Raw genomic sequence first — 27,325 nt, forward strand, 5'->3', positions numbered from 1 at the left:
TATTGTACCAGTGTCTTGTAATTCTCCCTCTTGCCAATATAAGTAAGACTGAAAGAATGAGTAAGCAAAAAATAATACCACAAAAAATTGATACTGTTAGCTTAGTGGTTACTACTGGATGTGGCAATGATACTTTTACAGGTTTTATAAGCTCTGAATAATTCTTGTGGCAGTGCTAACGACTCATAAGCTGTTTCATCTCCCAGTATAGATCCCTGACCTGTTGTAGCTCCTAGTAATTTCTCTGAACCAGACTTTACAAAGAACTGTAGGTTTTCTTATCCCTCACATTTTTTCTTTAAAATCACAGCAAAACTCAATGCAGAAATCAAAAGGGGGAAGAAAAAGACTTAATAGTCAAGCTGCTGAAAATGTTGAGAAACGGAGAAGTCTCAATCTCAATAAATGTGAAATGCAGGTAAGTAATTATTATTTTTTACTTCTATTTTGCTATGCATCATAGGTATGTCAAAGAAATCTGTTTTCCCTAGGTTGACAGATACATCATCATCTGTTTATGTCTTGTATCAATGTTCATGTGATTAAAATATTCATGTCTATGACAAAGGACTCTTTCTTTTAGGGGCTGGGAAAAACAAGTAACTAGCTAAACCAATCAGCATTAACTGAAGACAAAAGGAATTATATTTCCCTCTCTCCCCCAAACTCTGGCCAGCAATATCTAAAGCATCATTTATGTTTGCATTAGGGAGCATGTGGCCTTGCTGTAAATTAGATCTGGATGAAAACTTACACTAAAAAAAAAAAAAAAGACATTTTCAGTGGCATGTGCTAGAGAGCATTAGATTCCTTCCTGCTAGGGTTATAGGCAAGGAAAAGGAGAAGAACAAAACTTTTGGCACAAGCCCAGAGTCAGATTAGCTTAATCCAACTGTGAAACTGCAGAGTTAGCATAAAAGGTTTAATCCAACTCCTGCCAAACAAATTTGCCTTTAATTACTCATGCATTAACATAAGCTACTGTCTTTTTTATTTGAAGTAAGATGTTATTAAACACTGAGAGTGAACGCTGAGCCATGGTAAGGATTAGGAGGCAAAGTAGTCTGGCACTGCCACCTTGGCTCCCTCACTCTCTGTTGAGAGAGAGCACTTGCCCTGCCCATCTCCACATGATTCTCTGCTGTAGGACAGACTGGTGCTGTGGCAGTCCTGTGAAAAGAGGGAATTGCTGTATTATTACAGGGATATGCTAATGTTACCTGCAAATTTCAAATCTCCACAGAGCTCCAAGGACCCTTCAGATGAAGAGTCAATGCAGTTGAATACCGATCTTCCATTTTCCTGCGCAGCTAGGCAGCCACAGTCTCCTAGACAGTTCAGCACACCCCAGAGCAACTCTCTGATCATGAATATCCTGGGGGGAAGTACCTCTGTCAGAAACATCTGGACGGACCATCAGATCAGGCAGGCATTGTTCCCCAGCCGGCGCCCACCTTATGAGAACGAAGATGATGAGGATGATTACCAGATGTTTGTACCATCAGCGTCTACGTCCAACACAAGCTCAGCTCCTGGTGGAGAAAGGAGGGGTTCTTCTGGCCGTCCATGCAGCTGGCACTTGGGGCAAGTGCCTCACAACGAGACTTCCAGCCCCACTCGTCACAAAATTGTTAGACGGGCCAGTAGTGCTGGTGAAAGCAACACGTGTCCAGCCAGCGCCAGGTATAAAACAGGGGAGCGTGGCGCTCGAATGGAAGTGAAGACAGCAGAGGGGAGCAGTAGGAATGCGTATCCCGAATCTTCAGAGGAGCTGACTATTGATGATATTGAACATGTTTATGATAATATAAGCTATGAAGACTTAAAGCTGATGGGTCTGACAAGAAGGGAGGAGACACATCATGGTCCCCGGAGATCAGCTAGAGACTCTCTGTATGAGGCTGAAAACAAGGGCAGCTCAGATTCAACTTCCAAAAAGAAAACAGCAAATCAAAAGAGGACCTCCATTCATGCTAGCAGGGAGGAGATACTGCTCAGTAAAGAAGCACCAACTTCAAGTTTGGATGAGCTCAGAATTATTGAAGACAACATCTATGACACCATACGGCTTCCAGAAACATCACTATTGAATTTCAAATGTGACCCCTTAAAATCCTCTAAAAGGAGGAGTTTTCTGGAAAAAGACTTTGCATATTGTGACAATCTACGACATTTTGTTTCCGAGGAGAGTCTGCAGTTCAGTGAAGATGAAAGCCCTTACCATCGTGTTCCCATTGACACTGACTATTTGAGCTTAGTCGATAGCTCCTCCAACTCTGACTCGCTGTCCCATAAGTCTGCGGCAGACAAACTCTCAGAAGAAGTAGACGAGATTTGGAACGACCTGGAGAACTACATCAAGAAAAATGAGGAAAAGACAAGAGACCGTGTCCTTGCAGCCTTTCCTGTTTGTAAAGATGACATGCAGGAAAGGCTGCATGCTGGTAGCACACCTGAACTGAGTAAAGATGTAGAGTACTCACTGTCTACTCTCTCTCTGCCAGAAACTCCTATTTTCCCTAAAACTGGGAAGCCCAGGGCTGCCACCATAAGTGAGGCTAATCTCAGACTTGAAGACACTACACCATGCAAGGAGAACTCTTTTATGAGTTTGAACAGATCTTCCTTCTCCAGTGAGATGCCTTTTGTAGATAGTCCATATGAGCCCACCAGTAGTGTTCTGTCCAGCACACCTGCAGAGGGCGTGGAAAATGACTTGGCTGTTACGGATAAAACTAAGAACAGAGTTTTTATGATGGCAAGGCAGTACAGTCAAAAAATTAAGAAGGCTAACCAGCTTTTGAAAGTTAAAAGTCCAGAGCAGGAACAGCCAGCTAGCAGACAACAGAAAATGAAACACAAAGATCTTGCTGCTATTCTGGAGGAGAAGAAACAAGGAGGTCCTGCTATTGGTATGTTAAAAACATTTCTGTACAGATACATTTCTTCTGTAACTTTCAGTGAACTTTGTGTTCTGAACTGGAAGATTATTAATTTTTCTCACCTTGGCCATTGAGTATCAGGATTGTATTTTCTGTGTTGCAACTGAAATTAATTTTCTCAGACTGCTTTAACATGAATGGTCCTTTATATCTCATTTCTTGTTACTTGATTACTTTGGGAAGAAATAGTGGGGCTGTGTCAGCAAAGAGCAATTCAGCTGAGGCTGGAAGTAGAAATCATGCCTGAAGCACTATTGGCCTTCCTACAGAAAAGCAGTTATTTCCTTTAATAGCGTGATCTTTAGAGTTTGACTAAACCAGTGTTTTTTTCAAGTCGGTCTGCCTTCTAACAAGTCACATATATTTGCTCAGGTACCATTCAGAATCATACCCATAAGCATAAGGAATGTGGTTAGATAAGAAAGAGATGATAATCTTTATCAGCTAATGAATGTGCAAAGTCATGGATATGCAACAGGTCTGGAACTATATTTGTCCATGATCAATTGAAACAAATGGAAGATGTGGAGCCAGCAGACTCGATGCACCAGAGGGTCATTGTTGCCTTCTTGTGATATTTTTAAAATTCCCTAAATATCTTATTTACCAGGCCATTTTTAGAATGTTCTTTTCCATTTTAACATGAAACAAGCAGCATATTATTGGAACCATGGGCTGCATTGTGTCCTGCATGACTGCTCACTGTAGCAAGATATTTTATGCTTCTCTTCCTCAACAAAGTGTACTGAAATGTGATGCAAAGGCCTCCAGTGTTTCATGTTACTTTGCAGAGGCCAAATTTATTGACATTACTGAAAGCTCTTCTCTGAGAGCTTTCTAATACTAAGCGTTTTGAGATTTTTAAATTTTTGTACGATTTGCTGAAATGAATACCTGGTCCCTGCTAAGTTAATTCTCTCTTCTTTCTAGGTGCCAGAATAGCTGAATATTCCCAGCTTTATGACCAAATTGTCTTCAGAGACAGTACGCCTAAGGTCCCAAAGGAAACCGGGGCCACTCCTCAGGAGCCGTTAGGTGGGAGGTTTTCCACACCCATGGCCACATGTCCTCCCCGTTCCCAGCCTGCCAGTGAATGCTCAAGAGCAGAAGATTGGCTTTTGCATTCTACATACAGTAACGGCGAGCTGGCCGACTTCTCTCCATGTTCTGAGTCCCAGGACGCAAAGTCCAAGAACTCATTTACAGAAGCTGGTACAAAAAGCAATTCGAAGCAGTTGCCATCAGCTGGCTCAGTGCCTTCCCTTCAAATTTCCAACCGTTTGCATGTCCCAGCGCAGAGGTGGAGTGCCATTATAAGCCAGCCAAACAAAGAAAACTTGCATCAAGATCACGTCTACAACTCGCTGGGGAGGAGAGTAAGCAGTGTAAAACCACAGGCATACAGCAGGTCACAGTCCTCATCCTCAATAGTGGTAAACAGGTCTGGAGAATCAATTGTATATAATAATGAAATTGATAAGAAAAGGCTCCATTTGAACAGGAACTTTCGATTCAACAGCCATCAAACTCCTGGAATTGCTTCAGGATATACAGGGCCAGAGATGAGAAAGCAGATCCCTGAAAACTATTCAGACATGATTCTGCAGGATTCTCAAAAGGTCTTGAGAGTGAACAGAGCCTCCCCTCTGACAGCACAGATGGCTACTCAGAACTATCTTTCAAATTTCAAAGATTCTGAAGATGGAGAAGGGGATGATGATGACTATGTTGAAATAAAGTCTGAAGATGAGGGATCTGACTTGGAGACTTCTCAGAACCAAACAAGGAAATCAGATCCTAAACTGCGTAACACAGATGCTGTTCCTTCTGAAATGTTCTGTGGCAAAACTGTCTCCTGTACTCCTGCAAAGTCTGCCAGCAGCAAACACGCACTTACCCCATATCTGACTGCTTATAGTGATTCGGATAAACTGAATGACTACCTGTGGAGAGTACCATCTCCTAATCAGCAGAATATTGTCCAGTCTTTAAGGGAAAAGTTTCAGTGTCTCAGTTCAAGTAGCTTTGCTTGATGCTTTCAATAATTTCTAGCTGTACTGCCTTATCATGACAGAATATATACTAGGACAATCAGTACTGGCATCACGTATTTCCATAATATTACATTATCAGGCATTGTATCGCAATAATGTTGTAAATAGATGCAAAATGTATCTTTTAAAAAATGGTTTAGAATCCTGGATGTGAAAAAGGCCACATGTGCGTTGTCTGGGGTCTCTCTGTAGCACATGTGAACTTCTCATCTCCTACTGAACCTTCACATCTCTTCCTTTCTTAGGTGTGATACCCCCCGATTCTTGCCATCAAACCAGGTGTAATAACATTTGATTCTTAAGCCATTTTATCATTTGGAAACCTTGGTATTTAGACTTTCCAGTTGGTGTCCAGTGTTCTGCATCCAAAATATCTGTATGATTACTCTGGTTACATACAGGAGCATTTAGCTGGGCAGCTGCTCCTGTGACTCTGCAGATTTCTGAGCAGGGTTCTGGTGATTACACCAACAGGCTACAATTGTGTGCAATTGCACATACCTTTTTGCACGTTACTTTTCATCAGGCAGATTCCAAGTGTGTGGGACCAATACAAATGCTACATTATTTTAGAGCAAGCTTCTTACATTTTAAAGAAAATCTAGTCCTAGTACCTGTGCCAGGCTGATAGCTGTGTGTCTGAAGCCTCTTCTGCTTTCTGGAGCTGTGTAGGAGGCAGAAGACAGGCAGTGGGGGCTTTTTACGAGAACCTGTGGATGTGACACAGTCCTTGCCTGGGGAATGGTTTGGGCATTAGAAGGGGAGGTGTACGGCTTGTCAAGAGGGCTACGCCAGTTTTGGTACCTCCAGTGATGGTGGCGTTTGTGACACGCAAGCCAGATCTGAGTATCTTTCAGCTCAGCACCCAGCAGTCAAAAGCTGCTGGGTAGAGTTTGAAACAAAGCTGTGTGTTACACCCAGTGACCTGCTGGGCACTTGCTCAAGTCCCAGTGTCAGTAACCCTGTGAGAGAATGAGGTTTGGCCAGATTCTTGGGTGAAATATTAATTGTGGGGCACATTTGGCCCATAGGGTGGTTCAGTGATACTGCTGGTTGAGTGACAAGCTGCAGTCCCCTGGGCATGCATCTCCTGTAGCAGGAAGTGACCCTTCCTGACAGAGAGAGGTAAAAGATATCTTTTGTAAATGAGTCAGTGCTGACTCTAATCCAATTTATGTAGAATAAAAAATAGCTTAAAAATGAGAATACATTCCATTCTTTTGCAAATAGTGTATAGAATAAATGCTGCCGTTTAGAGCAAGGACAGGCTTTCCAATACCATCTACACTTAACTCCCCTTCATCATCTTTGTTGCACAGTTTTGGATTCTGTTACTTGAAAACATTGTACCGAAAGGATAGCCTAGATACATCTACACTGTTCATCTTGTGTGACTGTTGTTCTTTTTTGGTGCTTACATTTTTCAGATTACATGGATAAAGCCAGTACCGAGTTAAACATATCAATAAACAAAGGAATTTCATTGAAATACTGTTTTTACTAACCATGTATCACTCCTCTCAGTTACAGAGCACTGTACTTCCAGAACAGCTGATTATTTACTACATTGGTTACCATGAGGAAAAACTGAAGTTATCAGTGTACAGCTAATTACTTGTAGACTAAGATTTGAGGACTTGAATTTATTAGAACTGACTAAATTATTTACCACACGTATCTTGCATTGGCTAGGAATTGGGTTTTTTTGAGGGCTGGTCGGTCATGGTACTTACTAGCTCGTACCACAGGGATATTTGTTACAGTCAGCACACCCCCTGTGATAGGACCCCAATCTATCTAGTAAAATCCGACTGAAAAATAATGTTGTACATATTTAAGACGCCGAGGTGTAGCAGAGCCCATATTTATTTAATATAGCTTGTAAAGTATTGTAAATATGGATAGAAGGTAAATCTGTGGGCGCACATCTAGATTTGTTTAAACGGCTTTAGGAGAATGTTTAACTCGCATCTCATGCAATCAGTGGAATTGGGAGGGAGGGGAAAACAACCAACCAACCAGAAAAAAGGGACTTCTACTAGTATTGTAACTTCTCCCAGGGACCATTTCATACTATTTTTAATAAACATTGAGTATGCAAAAAGCTTTGGGTGCTTTTCATTGCTGGGCGCGGAAGAAGCAAGTTATTGGCTTCTGCCTGTCGAAGCTGATGTTCGGGGGGTGATTTGCATGGAGGTTTTTCTTGAAAAAAAAAAAAGAAAAAAAAAAAAAAGCGGAAGCGAAAGCAGGGGAGCGGCGGGGCGGGGAGCAGGGGCAGGCGGTGCTCCATCCCTGCCCGCCCCCCCGGCCTCGCTCGCTCCCGCCCCTGCCCCGTGCCCGCCGCCGGAGCGCCCCGGAGCGATGAGGAGCGCGGCGCTGCGGCGCTGCCTGGCCCCGGCGCTCCCCGCCGCGCCGGCCCCGGCCCCGCCGCGCCGCGGGCTGAGCGCGCCGCTGCCCCGGGCCGGCGGAGCGGCCGCGGCCGCCCGGTAAGAGGCGCACGTGGGGAGGCAGCGCCGGCTGATGCAACCGGGGGGTGCGATGGTGTGGGCACGGAGGGAGGAGGGGTGAGGGGGATTCGGGCGATGCGCCCTCACTGGGTGCATCGGGTTGGTTTTTGAGGTGGGATTTTTCGGGGAGCTCGTAGTGAAATGCCCCCCTTCGCCCAGAACCGCTGGCGGGATTTGCTCCGGGTTTCGCTTTTGGTGGCATTTTGAGAGCGGGCAGAGCTGCCGTCATGTGGCGGTGGCTCAGGTGAGGCGGTGCGCAGATGTGCGCCTGGAAAAACGTGTCCCTGGCCCCTCCACGTCCCGATTCAGCCCTGCACGGGATAGTTTGCAACGGCATTGAATTGAGCTGGTCATTGGCTTCTGCAAGGGTAGGAGCTGTCAAAAATCCACTCTGTTGTCCTCTGTTTGTCTTCATTGCTGTGGGAGACAGACAGACATATTTCAGGAGGTCTCCTCTGCTCAGCTGTGTAAGTATCACCTGCACACGCAAAAGGTAACGGAGAAGAGCTGGCCGCAACTTACCCAGAATTTTTTTTTTCCAGAAAGCATTCCCAGTGCCTGGCTGTCACTAGTTTTTCCAAGAAGCAGTGTGGGAAACAGAGCTGCTTTGTCTCCCTTCTGCCAGTGGTTTTGAAAGGCATCCATGAAAGATCTGCCGCTCAAGGGGTTGGTGTAGCCCGTGTTAAGCCGTGGCAGCCCAGGCTGTAAAGACCTCAGCATCTGTCACTGCCCTGGCCAAGGGTATGGAGATGAAGGACCTGCCTTCCCCAAGAGCTGATCAGACCGCTCAGGGTGGAGGTTCCCTGCTGTGCTTCCCGTGGTGGGGCTGGACAAGCCTTCTCGTGAATTAGCACAGCCTAGCTATAAACTTTTGGGCATGTCAGAGCAATGCCCCACATACCTATTAAAAAAAGAAAACACCAAAAAACAGTGGCCTTGTAAGGTTTTCTGTACCTACCTGCTGAACATCAGCCCTCACAGTTCAGATCCAACCATAATTTTGGAGATCGAAAACTTCCATGCCCAAGCATTTCTGTTACATTGTTGACTAATATTGGTTTCTGATGCCTAATGTTAGGAGGATTTATTTTGTTAAAGATTTGCTTGTCACTGTGTTACAGCAAAGTCACCGACAATGCCAAGAATTCCTTGGCCTTTCTTAAGAGAGAAAACCCTCGGCTTCAGCCAACGCTTGCTATTATTCAGGTAAAGTATGTCTGTGCATAGACATATGCACTAGCTGTGAGAGATCTCCTTTGGTATCATTACTTCTCTGAAACTTCAGAAGTACACCATGCAGAAAGTAATTTTAATCCTTTTTTTTCATAAAGAATATTGTCTGTCAATAGGATGAGGTAGCTCCACCAAATGGTAGATTGCCCTTCTTCAGGCCTGAAAAGGTCACAGCAAACTTCAGCCTGGGAAGGCTTCGCAAAGGAAAGGAACAGTTTTATGCCTTCTTCCTTTTGCCAACATAATCTACCTTGTTTTAACTATGGATCACTTTTCCTCACACCTTGTCTAAGTTGATTACCTTAATAGTTGAATTAAAGTAGTGTTCTCAAACCTTTATTTAGCTTTAGTTTTTTGCAATCCTGATCAAAGTGCTAATGTTCCTGAAAATGTGGGCCTCCCTTCACTTCCCACCCCTGAAATAACAATGCCAGGATTAATGAAAGACCCTTTTGCTTCCTGTCAGCCATGTTACCTTTGGGTAGCTACAGTTTATCAATGTCTTCCTGCTCTTCTGAGGAGAGGAAAACCACACTAAAAAGTCCCAGTCAGCTGAGAAGAGTCTGTGTGAAGTGTAAAGTGTCAGCATCCTGTAGAAGTAAGGCACCTTCTGATGTGAAGGAATCTTGCAGTAATTGAGAACCATTGTTTCACTAATGCTGTGAAGAGCTTTCCATCCACTCATCGTGCCATTTTTGATAGGCAATCAAAATCAGGGATGAGGATTGCTATCCCTGCAAAGCTGAAAGATATTCATCCTTAGATTTCTTAAAGTTTGAAAGCCACAAAACTAGGGATGTTTATCATTCAGAGAAGACCCAGAGCCATGCTGGCAAAAATGTGATTGTCTTGTTTCCTAGGATGGTGGTATTGGTTTTGAGTGGGCACACACAGAAACTCTGACCAAGTAGGTTTTAAGTTTAAAACACAACTGTAGGTATTTTTAAAGTGCTGATAGGGAATTTAAGTAATGCAGCAACAAAAGGTCTTCTAGTGAGGATATCTGAACAGTCTCTCATCTCTCACCCTCCCTGATAATTGCATTTTCACAGAGCCCTCTAAGCTTAATCCTTAAAGCTTAAGGATTGATAGGAAAGCAGTGACCTGTTTTTCCTCACTCCTGTTAGTCTCCATCCAGTTGCACCATGATCTGGACTAGGACTGGGATCTACTCCAGCCCGAGGGGTCTAAAGAGGCTTCCTTTCAACCGCATTTGTCTCCTGGGTCTGGTTTTCTGCATGGCCACATGCATGTTTTATGCTGGCACAATGGAAAGGATGTCCTACTTGTCCCTGTTTACCTCACTTGGTCTGCCTCATGAGGTGGCTGTAGGAACCTGTGGCCTTCTGGGTAAAATTCACCCAAGCTCTGTTCTCCAGCTTTCCAGTCACTCTAGCTCTGGTATGGTTGTGAAGACTGAAGCAGAGCCCATTTTAAAAGTGTATTTGTTGGTGCAAAGAAAACTTGCTTAGATCTACAGGTGTTCTTGTCATGCACTGCTCTACCAGTAATGTGGGCAGAGCCTTACGATTTGTGCTGCTGCCCATGTGCCACATCTGCCCAGAGGAGCAGAGGGAGGGCAGGGCAGTTACCTCCTTTACTTGTGAGTAACAGCAGTTGGCATGACAGGGCACCACATCTTCTGCAGGACTGGGAATAAGGAGTTGCAGGCTGAACCTGCTGTGGAATGATTTTAGGACTCTCCTTTTCCTCTTGAGTCAACTGAATCTGAATCGATGCCAAAATTGATACCTGTGTTTCTTATTATCCATGTTGAACCTTGGCTGGAGCTGTGCAACAGCCAGAAGTGATTGGTAGGTGCTTCTTAATTTTTTTGATGCTGAAAACTAAAATAAACCATCAGGATTCTGCTTAACAGTGGAGCTGTTGCCCTGCAAAGTTCAGCAAAGCACCACTGGCTCCCCTGCACCTCCTGTCCTGCCCTTGCACTCTGCCAGCCCATGTGCTGAGCTCTGGCCTCACCTGTACTGCTCAGTGGGTTTTGAGAGGAACTGGTTTAGGGCAGGGGCTTTCTGCGCTCACACAAGGTAAGTGTTCACCTGCCAGTGCTGCAGCAGCAGCGACATTACAGGGGACAGTGTGGTACCACCTGTTGTTCCATCCCAGTTAAATTCCTTGAGCAGTCCTTGGGGGACAGTCCCACTTTTACAGTCACAGGGGAACAGCTGCTGGGCTGTCTCCAGACCTGTCTCTTCTTCCTTGGCACAGTGTGAGCTCTGCACAGTGTTGTCAGTACAGCAGCTTCTGTGCTGCAACTCACCACCAGCTGCCACATTTGGGGAGTGGGAGGCTGGTAGTGCAGTGCCAGGAATGCTGGCAGTGCAGGGGGGGAGCTAGGGGATAGAGGGCAAGCCCTCCTTCACTAACAGGAGTTGTGCCACTCCGTGAAGCCTGTGCTTTTTAATGCTCTTTTTTTCACTGTCAGCAGTGTTGAACTATTTGGGATTAACAGGGATGGCCTTCTACTTCTTTCTTAGAATTGTTTCTTATTAGTTTGAATACCTTTAGACATAGACATTGTCACTATGTTTCTTGCATAGACATGTGCATTAGTGTACTCATTTCTAAAATGTATTATTTTAAAACTCTGTTACTGTTTTGTTCCCCAAGGCACATAATGACCAGTTGATTCAAGAAGCAAACAAGAACTTTGCCAAAGAGGTAAGCTTTAGCTGATACATATGTTAATGATCATGAGCTACTTGCCTTTGGTAATTCTAAGTCTTTTCTTTTAACAGATTGGTCTGCGTGTTATTCACATCTGTCTTCCTGAAGGCAGCACCAAAGATGAGGTAACTGAAGTACTTAAAAGAACCTTCCTTTTTTATTTTTGTCATAAACTTCTATTTATTACTGACATTCTTTATTATTTTGACTGGCCTCCAGTAACTCAAATTAGGCTTAGGATTGCCTTGGTTTAAATAGCAAATATTATCCCCTTACTGGCAAGAGTGAAAAAAAGATTTAATGGACATGTCTGCTGTTACCTGGCAAGCTGGAGTAGAATCAAGAGTAATGTTTTGGTTTTGTGCTTGGTGTTTAACCCCATACCAGCTCAGGTATCCTGTCTCCCACAGTTGTACCTGTACCTGAGGTATTGCCCAGATACCTGTCTGTACCTGATTATTGCCCAGATTATTCAGGGAAATTAAAGATTACATGATTATATGGAGAAGGGAGGGAGGAAGGAGAGGAAGGTATTGAATTTGTCTGTTGATCTTTCAATGTTTCAATTATGTATTAAAAAACAAACATCCCCCCCAAATCATTAGAGGCCTGAATTCTTTACCTTGTTGATGGTGCAGCACTTAATATCAATTATGTTTTAAATATAGAAAACCATGTGAAAGTTAAACCAGTGAAGGAATGTATAGTAGAAGATGACACTGTTATCAGCTGGCCTCCTTGTGCTTGGCAAGTTTGATAATCCTGCAGGCTTGTGAGTTCTGTGTACTCTTTTGTTTTTTGGTACACTTTGTTCTTAAAATGTTACTGCCTTGCAGTGTAATCTCAAGAACTGCTTCCAGATACATTGAAATGAATTTACTGTGAAGTTTTGTAGATTATGGGTAGTCAGCTACCCAGTGAAGAAGAGTGGGCTTTTGAAATGAACAACAAATACACTCTGTTGTTGGTAAATGCATTTTATCTGTTGAGTAACACAGCAGGAAATAGGTAAAATACAGTGGCTATGCAGCAGTAGTTGCAGTTAGTTTGAAGTCGTACCTTAGAAGTGGTTTAGCTGTGTATTTAAAGAGAAAACGGGGGTATTTCTGTTATTTAAAGGAAGTTACTTCCAATGAAATTCATCATGTTTTGCTTACTGTCTTGCTTACTCACTATGACAGGTTTTTTTCATCTACTAAAATCCACATCTCAGTTGTGTTCCCTGGTGTGGGAAGGTGGGAGGGATTTCAATACCATGCACATTTGGGTTTTGCCATAACTTCCTGTGTACAATAAAGGCAAGTTAAATACTGTACTACTTTATCCTGCATGAGTTATAAGCAATTTAAATACTGTGATGATGGAAAGCTGAATTAAAGTAAGATGCAATTAAAATGGAAAACTGAATTACTTTACCAGGAGGCAGAAATACAGCTTGAAGTTTTAATTGCTCTGTAGGCCCTCAGCATTTTGTAGCATATCAAAGGGTTTTTTAAAAGGAAAATGCAGATGTTTCCATATTCATATACCTTTATCCTTTCTAGTGCAATGTATATACCAGTCCTGTTGCTGTCAAGTGCCATAGAACCTTGAGAGTGTGTTCTCTTGGTTCAGAGTTGCAGCTAATCTAACTCCTGCCTAATTCCCCTAGTTTAATGTTGATTGCATATCAAGTGTTTGGATAATAGAGTTCACAATTACAATGAATATTTTACAAGAAAAGCCTTTTAAAAAGGCATGGTATTAGTTAAGGGAAAAAAAAACTACTTATAATCCTTTTCTGTTGGATGTTAATCCAATTCTATTGTAAAGCTTTGTGATGCTTGTGCACTGGTTTTATATATAAGATGGGAAGACATGCTTGCATGACATTTCTCACCTAAAAAAACATGTTTGACCTGTTTTGTTCCTTTGTATTCTTTCTGGCCACAGCAGAATAGCATGAATCAGCATTATATTTTAGAGAGGAAGGAATCAAGGGTAGGTAGTACTGTCTCAGATGTCAGATATGACCAATTATAAACCACTTGAACTTGCATCTGGTTCAGTACTTGAACTTCATAAACTTCCCTGCGGTGCCTTTTCAACGTAACAGTTCTTCACAAGGCAATTGCCAGCTCTTAGGATCAGGGTGTTTTGAGAAGGACAATTGGTAACCATATATGCTGGTTTAATAAAATGAGTTTTTTTCCTTGTATAATTGTTCTTTCAAGTGTTACACTTTTTGTCCCTCTGTTGTGATGTGATCTGGTCCTGGTTTGGACTATGTATTAACTCAGGCGTCCTGCTCCTAAAAGCATCTTCCAAAGCCATTACGGTGACAGGCTTTTGCTGAGGTTTGGAGTGCTGAAACACGAACTGCTTTTGGCAGCATAATGTCACATAATATGTGTTTACTTTGCAAGATGTTTAGAATAGAGTCAGGGTGGCTTAATTTGGTAAGCCCCTGATAATAAACTGAGTGGAGCTTTTTCGTTTAGAATTTACAGTAATAAGCAAGGGAAGACAAGGCGGTCATAAAGTAATTGAAAAAAAAATACAGGTTTTACCTCATTCTAATCAGATTCTCATTTTATCTGTTGTTCTGATCTTTAATATTTTTTTATTAACTTCCTAGATTGTCAGTGAAATCTTGAGGCTCAATGAGGATCCTAACGTGCAGGGCCTTGCTCTTGACCTCCCAGAAAGCTTATATAGCAGTAAGGTATTAAATGCTGTGAAACCAGAGAAGGATGTGGATGGGTAAGTGGAGCACTGAGAAATAATATTAGCAGGCGCAAGCCTGATGGCTCTGTAAAATCAGTTTTCTCCTCTGCTTTTCATTAATGGATTCCCTAGTCAATGTGTCTAGCTGTGCTATTGAGCAATGATAAAAGATGCCTCTGAATCAATGAGAAGTCTTTTGCTGAAGTAGTTTTGGTCATTATATTTTTATTCTTTAGATAATGTATATTCAGGGCATAGTCCTTTCAAAGAAATAAAAAATGAAGTCTTGATTTACTGGTGATACTTAAGATATTTCAGCACTTTAGTAATACAAGTGGTAGGCACAAAGTACTGATTTTTCACAAGAAGGATTGATGGGAAAATTGCAGAGAGGTTTTAACTTCCTTACAGCACTCTCTTGTGGTGAGATAGTAAGCTATAATAGTTTGGACCCATTAGCGCAGATTTCCAGTCAGTGTTGAGTTGTACTGCTCTCTGAAGAGACCATTGGTGTAATTTAGGTTTGTGAGCTATCGTTTTGCTGCTCTTGTAGCCTTCCTGCTCTTAGCTGCAGGCTATTACCATTTTTTTATCCCACTCTCTCTTTTTTTTTTTTTTCATGTCAGGAAAAATATCTAAAAATCCTTGAAAAACCTTTCCATTATGTGGAGTACAGGAGATTGTCAGTGAATGGAAAATTTGGAGCATCCTTCTGTATGAGAGAGAATGGAGTGCAGTATGGGAACACCTGGGTTGCCCCCTCCTAAGCCAGCTTGGCTCTGGCAGCGCTGGTCTGGTCTCACTGCAGCCACTGAAGTGTTTGGGCCCAATGTGCTGTGGTTAGCCCATGGTGACAAGTAAAGAGCTGCATGTGTATCCTGGGATTGTGGTACTCATTCTAACTCAGATCCCTTTCCTGGCCTCTCTTGAGGCTCAGTGTTTGTCTAACTGAGGTGTGGGATGATACAAATTAGCTGCAGTACATGACTATCAAAGGATTTGCTTTTGTGAGAGATGTTTGCTCTTGGGATTTAGCTCTTAGTCATGTTACAAGCATTGCTGGGGATTTATGTTATACAAACTCTTTTTTTTGTTAAATTGCCATATTTTTCCACTGCAGATTATCCAGTGTAAACCTAGGACGTTTGGTACATGGTGATGTCTGTGACTGTCTAGTTCCTCCTACAGTGTGTGCTGTGATGGAGCTTCTTGAAGATATAGGTGAGCCCTTCTATCTTAATCATTACATTAATTTTAGCCTGTTTTACTCAGTTTTAATCCTGACTGGGAGCCAAATATAATCTGACCTTGTTCTGTTTTCTATTTTGTGTTGCTTTCCCACCTGACATGTATTTGTCTCCTGCTAGTGAGGAGGAGTCATCCTGCTCAGTGACATCTGAATGCTGTGTTTGTAGAAACAGGTCTCAGGCCTACATATTTTGGGTATTAGGCAGGGGTTAGATGCCATCAGCAGGTTTAATTTCACTGAAGGCACTCAAGACATGTTAGTCTTCCAAACAGAGAATACAGGCATCACTTGGGGATTTCACTTGATTGTTCTGGTTACTGTGATGAGTTGGAGAAACCCAGGTTTGCCTGTAAATTGCTGCTGAGCAAATCCTTTGGTTTGGATTGTGCTGTGTCAGTGCTGACACTGAAATGGCAGATTTAAACAAGCAGGTTTACTGTGTGTGAAGACACTGTTGGTTTAAGGCAGTGTGTCAGAAGCTGTCTCTCTTACAGTGATTCATGATTGTTGAAGCGAGGATTTGTGTAGCAGAACTGTAAACAGGAGGTTAAATGTGCTTAGTAACAAACATGAATGAAAGGATTTGTGCAAAATACCAGAAAGCCAGAAGAACAGTATTTGCCTACTAGAATTTAGAGAGTCACCAGGACACTCCTTAAGACCTGTGGCTGCTGTCACTGCACGGGCTCCAGAAGTGCCAGCTGTGCTGCACAGCTGCTGTGGTTGTGCAGGCACAGGGCACTGTCCTCTTCTGAGCCCCTCTGCAGCCCCTTCTGCAGCCATGGGTGGCCTGGGGGAGCTCCGTGCAGCTGCTGGTGCTGGTGCCCTGTGCTGGGGGTGGCTGAGTGACTTGCCTTGTGTCACACAGGTGGGAAGAAGGTGCTGCTGGTGGGAGCGCGCAGGGCAGAGGGTGCTGCCCTGCAGAGCGTGTTGCAGCGCCAGGGAGCCGCCGTGCTCAGCTGCCACTGGAAAGCCCCACAGCTGCAGAGTGAGGTGAGTGCTCTTCCGTCTGCCTGGGCTCATCCTGCATCCTCACTATCTGCCCATCCCTGTAAGCTGTACACCTGACAATCCTGCCCTTAGCTGCCGTTCCCAAGAGGGAGACTCCTTGTTGCAGTCACAGGTGGCACTGGGGTTGCTGGTAGCCAGTGTGGGTCAGGGTCTTTTCTCCTTCCTGCTTGCTCAGAAACAGTGCAAACACTGGCCTCTACCAGATTATTACGTGTAACAGCAGCTCCTAACTAACTTCATTATTTTCTACCAAGGGCTGTGAGAGAAGGAATCCAACGAACAAATATTTTAGCTCTCCCTTTTGCTTTGTCTCTGTGCAAGAGAAATGCCCTCTTTTTTTCTTGTCCTGTGGTACTGTCATCTGCATGAAGTTGCTTCCATTGGATTTGTGTCCTAAAGGTTTGCAAGTGTTGCTGCTCTTGGGACAAAGAAATCCCCAATCTTTATCTTTGAAGAGAACTGTAAAAGAATTCAAAGAAATTCAGGAGCCTCAAACCGAAGGATTAGCACGGTCTCCCTGGCTGCTTTTTGCAGAGCTTTTAGACACAACTTAGAAGTTGGTACGACTTCCTTTGAAAATTAACAGTTTGTTCCTTAGTCCCAAATTTCACAGAATACTCCAGCTGGGGTTGCGTTGTCGTGGGGGCATGTGCAGCAGGGTCCAGGCTGGGTGGTGAGGTGCTGGGGACAGCTCTTGTGTTGGACAGCCCGTGCCACAGGGTGGCAGCCAAGGCCAAACGATGGCGTCCGACCTCCGGGCTGTGGAGGCGCAGACAGGAGGAGGAAACAAATTCGAGCAGCTGTGATAGAAAGTTCTCTGGCAAACCCGTGTTTTCACAGCTGTGGATGTTTTTGTCAGGCTTGTCTCAGCTCTGGGCTTTTAAGTGACTGACAGCACTTAGGAAACATATGGCTCTCTGGGAGATGGAGTGCTGTGAACTTGATCCTTGCCATGTCTCATTCTTCAGCTATTTCTCATTGCTTGGGGTTGTGCTAGAGGACTGCTCTGGGCTGGATGGGGTGGGTGACAGGGTGGCCAGAGGTGTATCCACTGGTTGACAGCAAAAAATCTGGATTGGGCCCAGAGCTGCTTGTGCAGTGCTGTCAATAGCTGGAGAGAATTCTGTTTCCTTCCATCCAGATGCTTTCCCATAATCATGCTTTGCTTTTTGGCATTCCCCATAGCTTACCTCTTGGAGCAAGCCACTGATGGGAAACAGAATGGGAAGCCTAAGTTTGAGGCTTTGTGCACTTCAGTCTTCCCAGGTTCATTTTAACTTTTGGCAGTAAAAGAGTTTGTATTTCGCCTGTGGGACTAATCAGCCGAGCCCAGGCGAAGCCTACCTTCCTCTTCCTCACCTGTGAGCCTGGAGCAGCATGTCACCAGTAATCCCAGAGCTGTGCTGAACCTGTCTGGATGTCACCCTGATAGTTAACTCTAGTTCCTTGATAAAATCTAATGCATGCAAGGAAAACTATCCTGTTTCATATTCCCAGAAGCTGGAGAGTCAGAAACCGAGCACAAGTTTCTAACCAAACAATGAAGTACTGTGGCAACCTGTATTTGAATGACAATGTTGTTAGATAACATGATTATAGAATTTATATTCTTCTGCTTGTTTAAAATGCTGATTATGAAAAACAGCTTTAGTGTTCTCCAGGTTTCTTCTCTTGATTTTTTTTGTTGTTATTTGAATTTCAAGTAAGAAAATGTATTAGTTGATGTTAAAGTTTTTCCAAGACTTGAAAGAATCAATTCATGTTTTGTTTTTCCTGCACAATACACTTACTTTTCCTTTCTCTGAATAGAACACCTCTGTGGTGGCAGTTTGTGTGCTGTTGTTTGGAAGTATAACCTGTGGTAGCATAATAACCTCACTTAGGAAGCGAGGGATAAACTTAAGAAGAGTATGATTTTTTCACTGAGATGCATTTGTTTTGCAATATATACCAGGAAAGGACAATTTTATCTTAAGGGTAGGGGAATGTTATTTGTTGTAATCCATTGGCCAGGCCTTTTTGCTTGAAGCACTAACCCTGACCTTAACCATGTAATGCCTTTCTTAAGTGGTTACTGCATTACCTTAGACTAGCTCTGCTGATTTGTTCTTCTTCTTAAAAAGGACACCATAACAACAAGTGTTTCCTTTAGAAATTCTTTTCATTTAAATGAGTTACACAACACTAAGTTTGTAGGTTTTTTGGATGAGATTTTGTATTGCTATGGACTTGTTATTGCTTTTTTCACTTGTGCACTTTTGCAAAAATATTTTGAAAATGATCAAGAGAAAGTATGTTTTAATCCACCTTAGGAAAAATTTTAAAATATGAGGTAGCTCTCCTAGCAAACAGCATAATGCCATCTACCATCAGACTTAATGTGCTCCTTTAAAGCAAGACTGTTTTGTCTTATGGCAGGAAAAAGAAATAAGATAAAAAATGGTGCATTTTCATTTCATTGCTTTGATCTGAAATAATGGACACAGTCTCAATGTTCTTTTCCCTCCCCACTTCATGTTTTGTTAAGTTGAGCAGGTTATTAATATTTCTTTTTGTTCCATTTTGGGTTTGCCTGCCTTAAGTTCTCACAGCACAGCTGAGCCATGTCCTTCAGAACTGTTGAGCTTCCTGGTTTTTCTAATAGTTCACAAATGCAAGAAGCATTTTAGAAGGTTCTGGCACATCTGTGCAAGGTTGTCATGAAGAAACATTGTTCTGTTTGCATTGATAGGTTCAATGTAAAAGAAGTTACAAAGTGAGAGATAAAGACACAAGCATCTTAGAGAAAATACTTCAGATGTTATCATTCTGTTAAGCTTTGTGTAGATAGCTCTTCAAAGCACATTCACTGCATTGTGCCTGAAGTATGACCTAGTGACATACCTTTAGGGACATGTCCCCTGTAATTTTAAAATAGGACTCCCCAAAAGTCAGTTCAGTATTACATGTGAAGAATAGGAGCTATGTCTTTAATCCTTTTTAATGTCAGAATTATGCTTTCTAGTTTGAAAGGAGGTCATCAAGTAGATTCATATTGAAAAAAAATTGATTATTTTCTTGCCAAAACATGGGTAATACTTAGTACCTGTAAGAAAACAGAATTTTGTTTCAGTCATCTAAATTCAGTCAGTCATTTTTTCAGCCTGTCATCTCTAATGTTGTCCATGTGTGAGCCACATCATGCCCGTTTTAAGAGAGCTGCTATCGTACAATTTTATTGGAAAAGAAGTGAGCACTGGTCTGTCTAGGTATAATAAGGAATAGAAAAGTTGTTTGCAAAAGCGAGTTTAAGAAGTATGAGAGTGGATCAGCTGGAGTCCTGATTGGGAGTTTCCTTTTCAGGTTGAAAAAGAACTTACTTTGGCCACAATATGCTTTTCCTTAAAGTCAACACTTGAGCTTCAACCTCTTAGACATCTCTGAGCTATTTGCTCTCCTAGTTTTGCTTTCTTGCTAAGACCAAGACTCTTGTTACGGACAGAAAAACACATTTTGTAGTGTAAGCATGAAGGAACAGGAGACCAGGCACACGGATCCCATGAGAAAAGAAGAGAGGGAAGCTGCATGAGTGTTTCTAATGCTGATGATGATGACGACAAAGTATTTCCACTTCAACATCTTATGCACATCATCTCTGTTCCTTCCAATTTTGAAGTGTGTCGCCTGTCTGTAAGCTAGAGGAGCAGTTGCTAAAGTGTGGATCGTAGTGGCAGGCTTGAGCCCACAGCAGAGGTGTGGGCTTGATTGTCATGTGCACTGCGTAGGGCAAGTGCATTCAGGGTGCTGTGGCAGGGAAAGCTGGAAGAAACCGTGTAATTAGTACATGCCTTGGTGAAAAAAGTACCTGAAACTAGTCACTGACTTAAAAAAATGTCAAGATTTCAGAAAGTAATTAGAATTGCTGTACTAAAGTGGAACCTGATCTGTAAACTGCTGTGCAAAGAGACTTTTTTCATAAAGAGAGTTGTGAAAAAAGCTTTAATCAGATTCCTATTCCTCATTGCATCTCTTCAATTTTATGTGGCCTAGCTTCATACCCTGGGCTCCAAGGGGTTACATTTCAGTTTTTAATTTTAATTTTTATTTTGTTTGATCATGCATTTAAAGATGGTTTTTGTAGCAGTCCATTTTAACTATGGGAAAATGAAAATTTTATGCAGACTTCACAGCAAAATGGAGTTTCAGTGATCTGTAATACACAGCTACTTTGTGCCATTATCATTTAATACTTGGCTGAAAAGTCTGTATTGTTGTTTTAACATTTGCTGTTCTGTCTTGGGAATGGGTGGTGCTTCTTAATCTGCTTCAATTTAAATCTTGGTGGAGGGGATCATATTTTGTTATGAGGTAAGGTTGCAGATTATTTATTGGCACAGCTCTTCCCAACTGAAAAAATATTTACCAGTGAGGAGGCAGGATACTACTGGACTATTGGCTTACTTTGTCTCCAGCCAGTTGCCTAGTACATTAGGGAGGGTTTGGCCTGCTGCTTGTCATTCCTTCCTCTAGCCAGCCTGGTGGAATGGAGCCTGGCTGTCCAGGAAGCATGAGGCAGGCAGCCACATGTTCTCCCCCATGGGTATCTCCTTGACCTTCTGGCTATGGCTGCCTATAACATCTGGTTCCTGTCAGATGTGTCCTCTGTGTCCTCTGTCCAGGGACTGTGGTACATTTGCTAATTGTGATTATTTCATAGGACTTTTCCATCTCTCATATCTGTGATTGGTTTCTGATGTAGGAGTTGACCCTGAACACACGTGCCAAGCCTTGCTTCTTGCTTTAGTGATTAAACAGGCAGTCAAAAGGGTAGATTAGGGCAAGAGAGAAAAATCTAAAAGCAAAGGAGGCATGGGCACAACTTCTTGCAAGTGAAACTAAAATTCCCTGATGGAGATTACATAGATCTCTTCCAAGGATAACCAAAATTCTGTACACGAGTATTTTGCTTTCCCAGTTGGACTTGCTTTCCCAGTTTCTGGATATGCATTTTAAAAATACTCACAGGGGAAAAAAATCTCTAATATTTTTGTGATATATATTTTTTATTGTATTAGATATATTTTATTCCTCTGCAAGAACTTTTTCAATAGTTGCACATAAAATATTGTTTTCTTTGTGAAATAAGGGAAACGAAATCATACTGGGGCAGGCTCTGAGAAATCAGTGTGTCTTGAACCTGTGGTACAACTCTTTGCTGATATGTGATGCAACTTTTTTTATGGAGGGGGTGGGGCAGGGCAATGAGATGAAAGGTCCAGCTGGTTTTCTGCTAAAATTTATGGGTATGTGTGATGTTAGCTATCCGAACCACTGTTAATGTTGGCTACAAAAATAATTGTGTTCAGCTGTTAAGAACATTTTTCAACATTAGGGTCGGTAGTCATAGAGATGAATATTTGGTTCCATCAGTTGTTTTCTGACATTACAGTTACATTGAATCAATTCTGTCATAAGCATGTTGGCTGAACATTCATCAGAATTATTACTTGTTGCATACAGCCCTCAACTTGTTCATCAACTCATGATGCTAAACGGTGTGCAAAGCTCTTAGTCCTTGTCCCAGAGGCTTTGCATGGAAAGGCATCTTGACTTACAGCATATGATTTATAACTGCTAGAATATAAATTATTTTTTTCTTTGCAAAAAAAAAGGCTGTGATCATGTAACTGAGAAAAATCACTTTTTTTTCTCTGTGTTGATGCTGATTGTTACAACAGAGATTTCCTTCTTTTGCAGGGCAAAGTGTGCCTTCAGCATGGTATTCTTGGTACATGAGGCATTGCAGCATCTTTTTATCCAGATTTCCTTGCAGATTTCCCAGTATCATTTGATCTGACACATGCATTATGAATTATGTGTCCTTCTAGGAGTGGCATGTAAGCTGATATTTGCACCAGACTCAGGAGTGTGACCAGTTTGAATAAGGCTGAATGGCTGTGCACAGGCAATCACAGGCGTGTTGCTGGACATGTGACTGAAGCCTGAATCAGCTCATTGCATTAGTCATTTGTCAAGAAAGTAAATCTTCTCCCACACTTCTGGCTTTGTTTCCACATGGGGATCTCTAAGGAGGGTTAGGCCATCCTTGGGTCCTCTGAGGGGAAGATGGAGTTTTTTTAGTTTTCTGCCTTTTCCGCAGCAGTTACGTTCTTCTTCCCTCCTGGATGCTCAGTTGTGCCAAAAACCTGCTATCCTGACAAGATTTGTAGCTGTTCTTTCTTGGCAAGAGTGTTGGGCAGGGTTGTGTCAGAGCACTTTTGGCCAGAAAAGAAGCTGGAACTCTTGTCAGTCACAAATCAATTCGTAGAGTCGCTCACTGAGTTTGTGACACTTGGAATTAATTTGCATTTATCCAAAATATTACCAAAACTGCTGTATTTCTGAAATAATTTTTGCAGTCAGGCTTGAGGCATTGCTATGTCTGTGTTTTGCTTTTTTAGTGTATCTTAATACATCTGCCTCTGGTGCTGTCCATTATCTCATGGTGATTCTAATAACTGGTAAAGGACCCTGTTTCAGAGGAAGTGGAGCAAGAAAGGCGCTTGTGTCTTTGATTATAAGAATTTTTGTAGTAACCATTTTTGCTCCAACGTCTGCTGGATTGAGCTGAATCAGGGACAGTGATTAGCAGACATGAGCAGACATAAGGAAAAAAGTGCTTTAATGGGTGTTCCAAGGCACTGATCTTCGCAGAAGGGGTCATCCTGCATTCCTGTCAGCTGGCCTGGTTCTCTACTGTCAGACAATCTGACTGTACTCTTTATAAGTGCCTATTTGCTGTCTTTCAACCCTTTTCTTAAGTTACTCCAAGTTATTTTGGACTTTAGGACAATCGTAGAACTTTTTGTTAAGAAGCCTATAATCCCCACTAAATATTGATACTTACTTGGACCTCTCTCACCTGATCTCACAATCTGTTTACCTAACTCAATAAAATAAATTATTAAATACTTAAATACTATTCTTAAGTTTCGTGGCAGGTAAGAATCAAACTGTCAGTTTGGATAGTTTTGATCAGTTTTTACTCTTGTTGTCTGTAAAAGCTTTGCTCAAAAGGCTATTGCTGTATAAGTCTGAATATTTTTAAGATGCATATCCAAGTGTGTATGTCTAAGATGAAGTCCTTGCTTTGTTTCTGGGGGTGCTTTGGGCCGTGCCTAGCTCCGTCACGCAGACGCGGTGGTGTTCGGCAGTACGAAACCCGACGATGTTCCTGTGAGCTGGATAAAGCCTGGGGCCACCGTCATCAGTTGTGCTCATGATCCTCTCTCAGGTAAGACGTGATAAGAGATAACAGTTCTTGCAAGTGGTGTACCGTGAGCCTTTGAGATGTATGTGGCATCTTGGTGACAACGCAGTGTGGTTAAAAGCTGCATCTCTGCGAGAGGGCCTTTAAAGATGTGTGTACAGGGCATGTGTACACCTTTCTCTGATGTATAAATAGGGAGAGGATGTTAGGTGGGAGAAGAAAGGTTGGAACAGATTCTTCATACCAGGATGGTTAGATAAGCAATGACCCAGTGGATTCAGAGAGTTCCAGAGGGAAGACTTGGGTCATCGGATGAGCTATTACATAGTGCTGTTTTGTATAGTGTCTTACCCTGTGACTTCTGTGCACTCACCTGGAATATGGGTAAAGGAGAAGAAGGGAAGAAATATCAACTGCAAAGTGCTGTGAAACTGTCTGCAGAGAATGGTACAGTACAGAAATCATGTGTAGTTAAGAAGAGGCAGAATTTCTCCTGCAGTAATTTTTCCAAAAAAAAAGGGGTTGGATTCATCTCCTTCTTTTTCCCCTAGCTTGTTGTGGAGGTTGTATGTGTTCAATGATTTCTCAGTTGAAAAACTGTTACAGAATTTTCTTGGGAATAAAATTAAGAAATCTTTCCAGAAGTTACTTTGCTGCTAGAATAATGTGTGATAATAATAACATGTAATTTTACCTGTCCTGTAAAATTCCTTAAAATTCTGTAAAGATCTCTAGATATTTTCTAGATTTTTGGTGTGTATATGAATTTGACTGCTCAGCATCCCAATGAGATTATGCTGCAAATGAATAGGAAAATGAGGAAGTACATGGATAGCATGACTGGGTTAATCTGGGTTTTTTTAAAATCTTACCACAAGTGCACTAGATTGACATCTGTTGACCAAAACTGTGGAAATGGGCATAAGGCTGAGGAAACCTAATTGCATGGGTTTTAAACTAGGGATATTCCCTAAGGGCAAATGAAGCAGATACTCCTCGCAGAGCTAATGCAAGATCAGGCTCATAATAAAGCAGCTGCTGTTCCCATGGAAAGCATGGCCTTAGCAATAGATTTCTTTTCTTGTCTTTCATGATATCCTCTTGACTTAAACAGACACTGCAGGTGTGGAGATCTGGGTTATTATTCACTTGACTGTCTGAAGGCATTTGGACATTCACTGTCTACCCCCCAAAGCAGATCTCTGATCTTGCTGAGGATCTCCAGGGTGGGTACCAAGCCTTTTCCCTTCCTGATGCTGCACAAGTTGTCCAAAAATAATACATGTTTTCTTTTTCCTGGACTAGTGACCAGGAGACTCCTTGCATCTCTAATGCCTATTTATTTTCCCTAGGGATTTTTGGATATAATTGTTAAGTATCTGTAGGGCAGGGCTTGGCACACAGGTCTCTTCAGCAGGTACCCAGCCTTACTAGTATGACACAGCCTTACATGAAGGAGGAATGGGGGAGAAAGGGAAAGGAATAGAGAAGAGAGGGTGTGGTGGTAAAGCAGTCATACCTATAAATAAATAAATAAAAAAGAATCTCCTCTGCTCATTTTAATCTTGAAGGTAGAAACCTCTTCTGTGACAGACCTGGGGTGGTTCTGACAGGGTGGGATAAGCCAGTCAGTGCAGCTGGAGTGGCACCAGGAGTGACTGGACTCTCCCAGCACTGTGTGCTGCCTGGTGCAAGCCCCACTTTCAGACACCTGATTCTCTCCATTGAGAAGTGAGTCTGAGCTTTCACAGATGCATGAATGTCTTAAGACTTAAATATCTTCATGCCTTAATTACTCTAAAAACTATAGATAATACTAGTGTTTCCCTTCTCTGAAAGAATGTTGTTTAAAAAACTGCGTTACACACCACAGTAACATTCATTCCTAATGCAGGAAATGTAAGATTTGGCATAAGCATATTCATTTCTTTGCATTTTTCAAGTTGTAGCAATGCACTCTGTTGAGTACTGCATTTTTTTTTGAAAGACAGCATGAGATTTTTATCAAGATAATTTAACTAGGACTCATCTACTAAATGTCTGTCTGTCTTTATGGTAATGTTTTTGAGGTTGTAAGAACTTTGAAGAAACTCCAAAATTACAGCAGAAATGCATTTTACCAGCTATAAAAATGTTGGTCTCAAGGCTTACTAGAGAGGTACATGAAACACAGGTGTCTGACAGGAAGAATGCACTTAGTTTAGTTGCAAGATGTTTGTGGAAAGCCCCTTGTGGAGTAGTTGTGACCTTGGAGAAACAACTGAATCTTATAACTGTCTCTTGACTTCCATGGAATCTGGCTGAGGTGCTTGGAAATTGTTCTGGATTTTTTCTTGCTTTAGAAATGTCCGACTTAACATCTGTGGGGTCACAGGAGCTAAATGAAGCCTGAAAGCAATAATGGTCATGAAGTAACTTTTGTTCTTGCTGGATGGTGGCTAGATTTCCAACTTGTGTGGGTGTACATGTTGTCTAACACACTTGCGTGTTTTAAAAGCACTCAGAATTTGCAAGGATGTAGCTGAATTGGGGAAATGAAATGTTGTAAATCAGGAGAGTTGAGATAAAAGTGCTCATTCCAAAGTGACAATTCTTTTTCAAGTTTTTTTTTTTTTTTATCAAAGATTTTTTAATTATCACAATTTTAAAACATTCTGCAATTTTCTAGCAGTGCAACATCTGCTTCTGTTGCACTGACGATCTTGGAATCAGGTGAGTACTAGTAGAGTCCTGCAGGAATATACTTTAAATGTAAATGTATGGAAATTAAATAACTTTCTGAACAAAACTTAAGGATTCCAAAATTATTTGAGATTTGATGTCCAACTCCTTTGGGGTCACTTGAAAGCAGAAGCCCACATGGTTTAAGTATGTTAGTGGGAAATTCAACCATTTCCCCACCTCTTCTCTGTTCTAAGCTGCCTGAGCAGGCAGGTAGCACCCGACAGCAGCTCTCACTCACCTGCACAATAGGGTATGAGTCAGAGGAGGGAGCACAATATCTGAAGTTCAGCTGATCTGACCATAGTCCAAAGCAGAGAGTGCTATTCCAGCTTCCATCTGGAAAATTCATCCTAGAAGAGCTGTTGCAATCCTGTGATTGTCTTGCTAACTCCATGCGTGCATGACTTTCACCTCTAGTTTCACCTTCACCCCTGTAAAAGCCTGGTTAGTCATTTGTGGGGTGACTGTGTAGCATAGAGAGAAATAGTTTATTAAAACTAAATAATAGTTTATTAAACTAAAAACAGTTTATTAAAGCGAATTGTCTAATTCTAATATGTATTTACACACATGCTAGCTCTGCCCTGATAAAAATAGTTGTATTAAGCCAAATAACATAAAAAGTCAAAATGTTTCTGTAAAGCACAGCTGTCTGAAAGGGGGTTTTAAACTCATTCTTCCTACTTCGTTTGTCTGTTTGGCAGCTCTCCCAGCCTGGTCTCAAAGCAACAAGAGTCAGCTTATGACTGTAATAGACTATTCCAGTAAAACTCCCCTGTCTAAATCTAAAGCTGAGCATCTCCAGAAGAAATGGTTGGGTTTTTGTTTGTTTGTTTGTTTGTTTTAATTGCAAGGGTTAATGCAAGAAGAAGAACTTTTCAGACACTTTCTTAATTACAGTTTAATATGAAGACTGTTGCCTTCAGCTTGGTTAGCTGTGTCACTGAAGTGTGGATTCCTGC

General features: G+C 42.1%; 2 protein-coding genes across 6 annotated transcripts in view; both read left to right on the top strand.

Annotated features, from left to right (window-relative positions):
• The window catches only part of PLEKHG1 (pleckstrin homology and RhoGEF domain containing G1), a 126,545-nt gene extending 119,445 nt beyond the window's left edge, over positions 1-7,100 (top strand). For all 5 annotated transcript variants that reach the window (XM_038133597.1, XM_038133598.1, XM_038133602.1 and 2 more), the window contains 3 exons: positions 311-418; positions 1,244-2,912; positions 3,873-7,100. In XM_038133597.1, the coding sequence (XP_037989525.1) occupies positions 311-418; positions 1,244-2,912; positions 3,873-4,975 (2,880 nt within the window). In that variant the 3' untranslated portion in view covers positions 4,976-7,100. The remainder of the gene's footprint in view (positions 1-310; positions 419-1,243; positions 2,913-3,872) is intronic.
• Positions 7,101-7,330: 230 nt separating this feature from the next.
• The window catches only part of MTHFD1L (methylenetetrahydrofolate dehydrogenase (NADP+ dependent) 1 like), a 147,165-nt gene continuing 127,170 nt past the window's right edge, over positions 7,331-27,325 (top strand). Inside the window, exons 1-8 of the mRNA XM_038133603.1 lie at positions 7,331-7,482; positions 8,625-8,709; positions 11,368-11,418; positions 11,496-11,549; positions 14,042-14,166; positions 15,251-15,351; positions 16,248-16,372; positions 23,552-23,663. Coding sequence (XP_037989531.1) covers positions 7,358-7,482; positions 8,625-8,709; positions 11,368-11,418; positions 11,496-11,549; positions 14,042-14,166; positions 15,251-15,351; positions 16,248-16,372; positions 23,552-23,663 — 778 coding nt within the window. The 5' untranslated portion in view covers positions 7,331-7,357. The remainder of the gene's footprint in view (positions 7,483-8,624; positions 8,710-11,367; positions 11,419-11,495; positions 11,550-14,041; positions 14,167-15,250; positions 15,352-16,247; positions 16,373-23,551; positions 23,664-27,325) is intronic.

Source organism: Motacilla alba, chromosome 3, assembly GCF_015832195.1.
Source record: "Motacilla alba alba isolate MOTALB_02 chromosome 3, Motacilla_alba_V1.0_pri, whole genome shotgun sequence".
NCBI classification, from domain to species: Eukaryota; Metazoa; Chordata; class Aves; order Passeriformes; family Motacillidae; genus Motacilla; species Motacilla alba.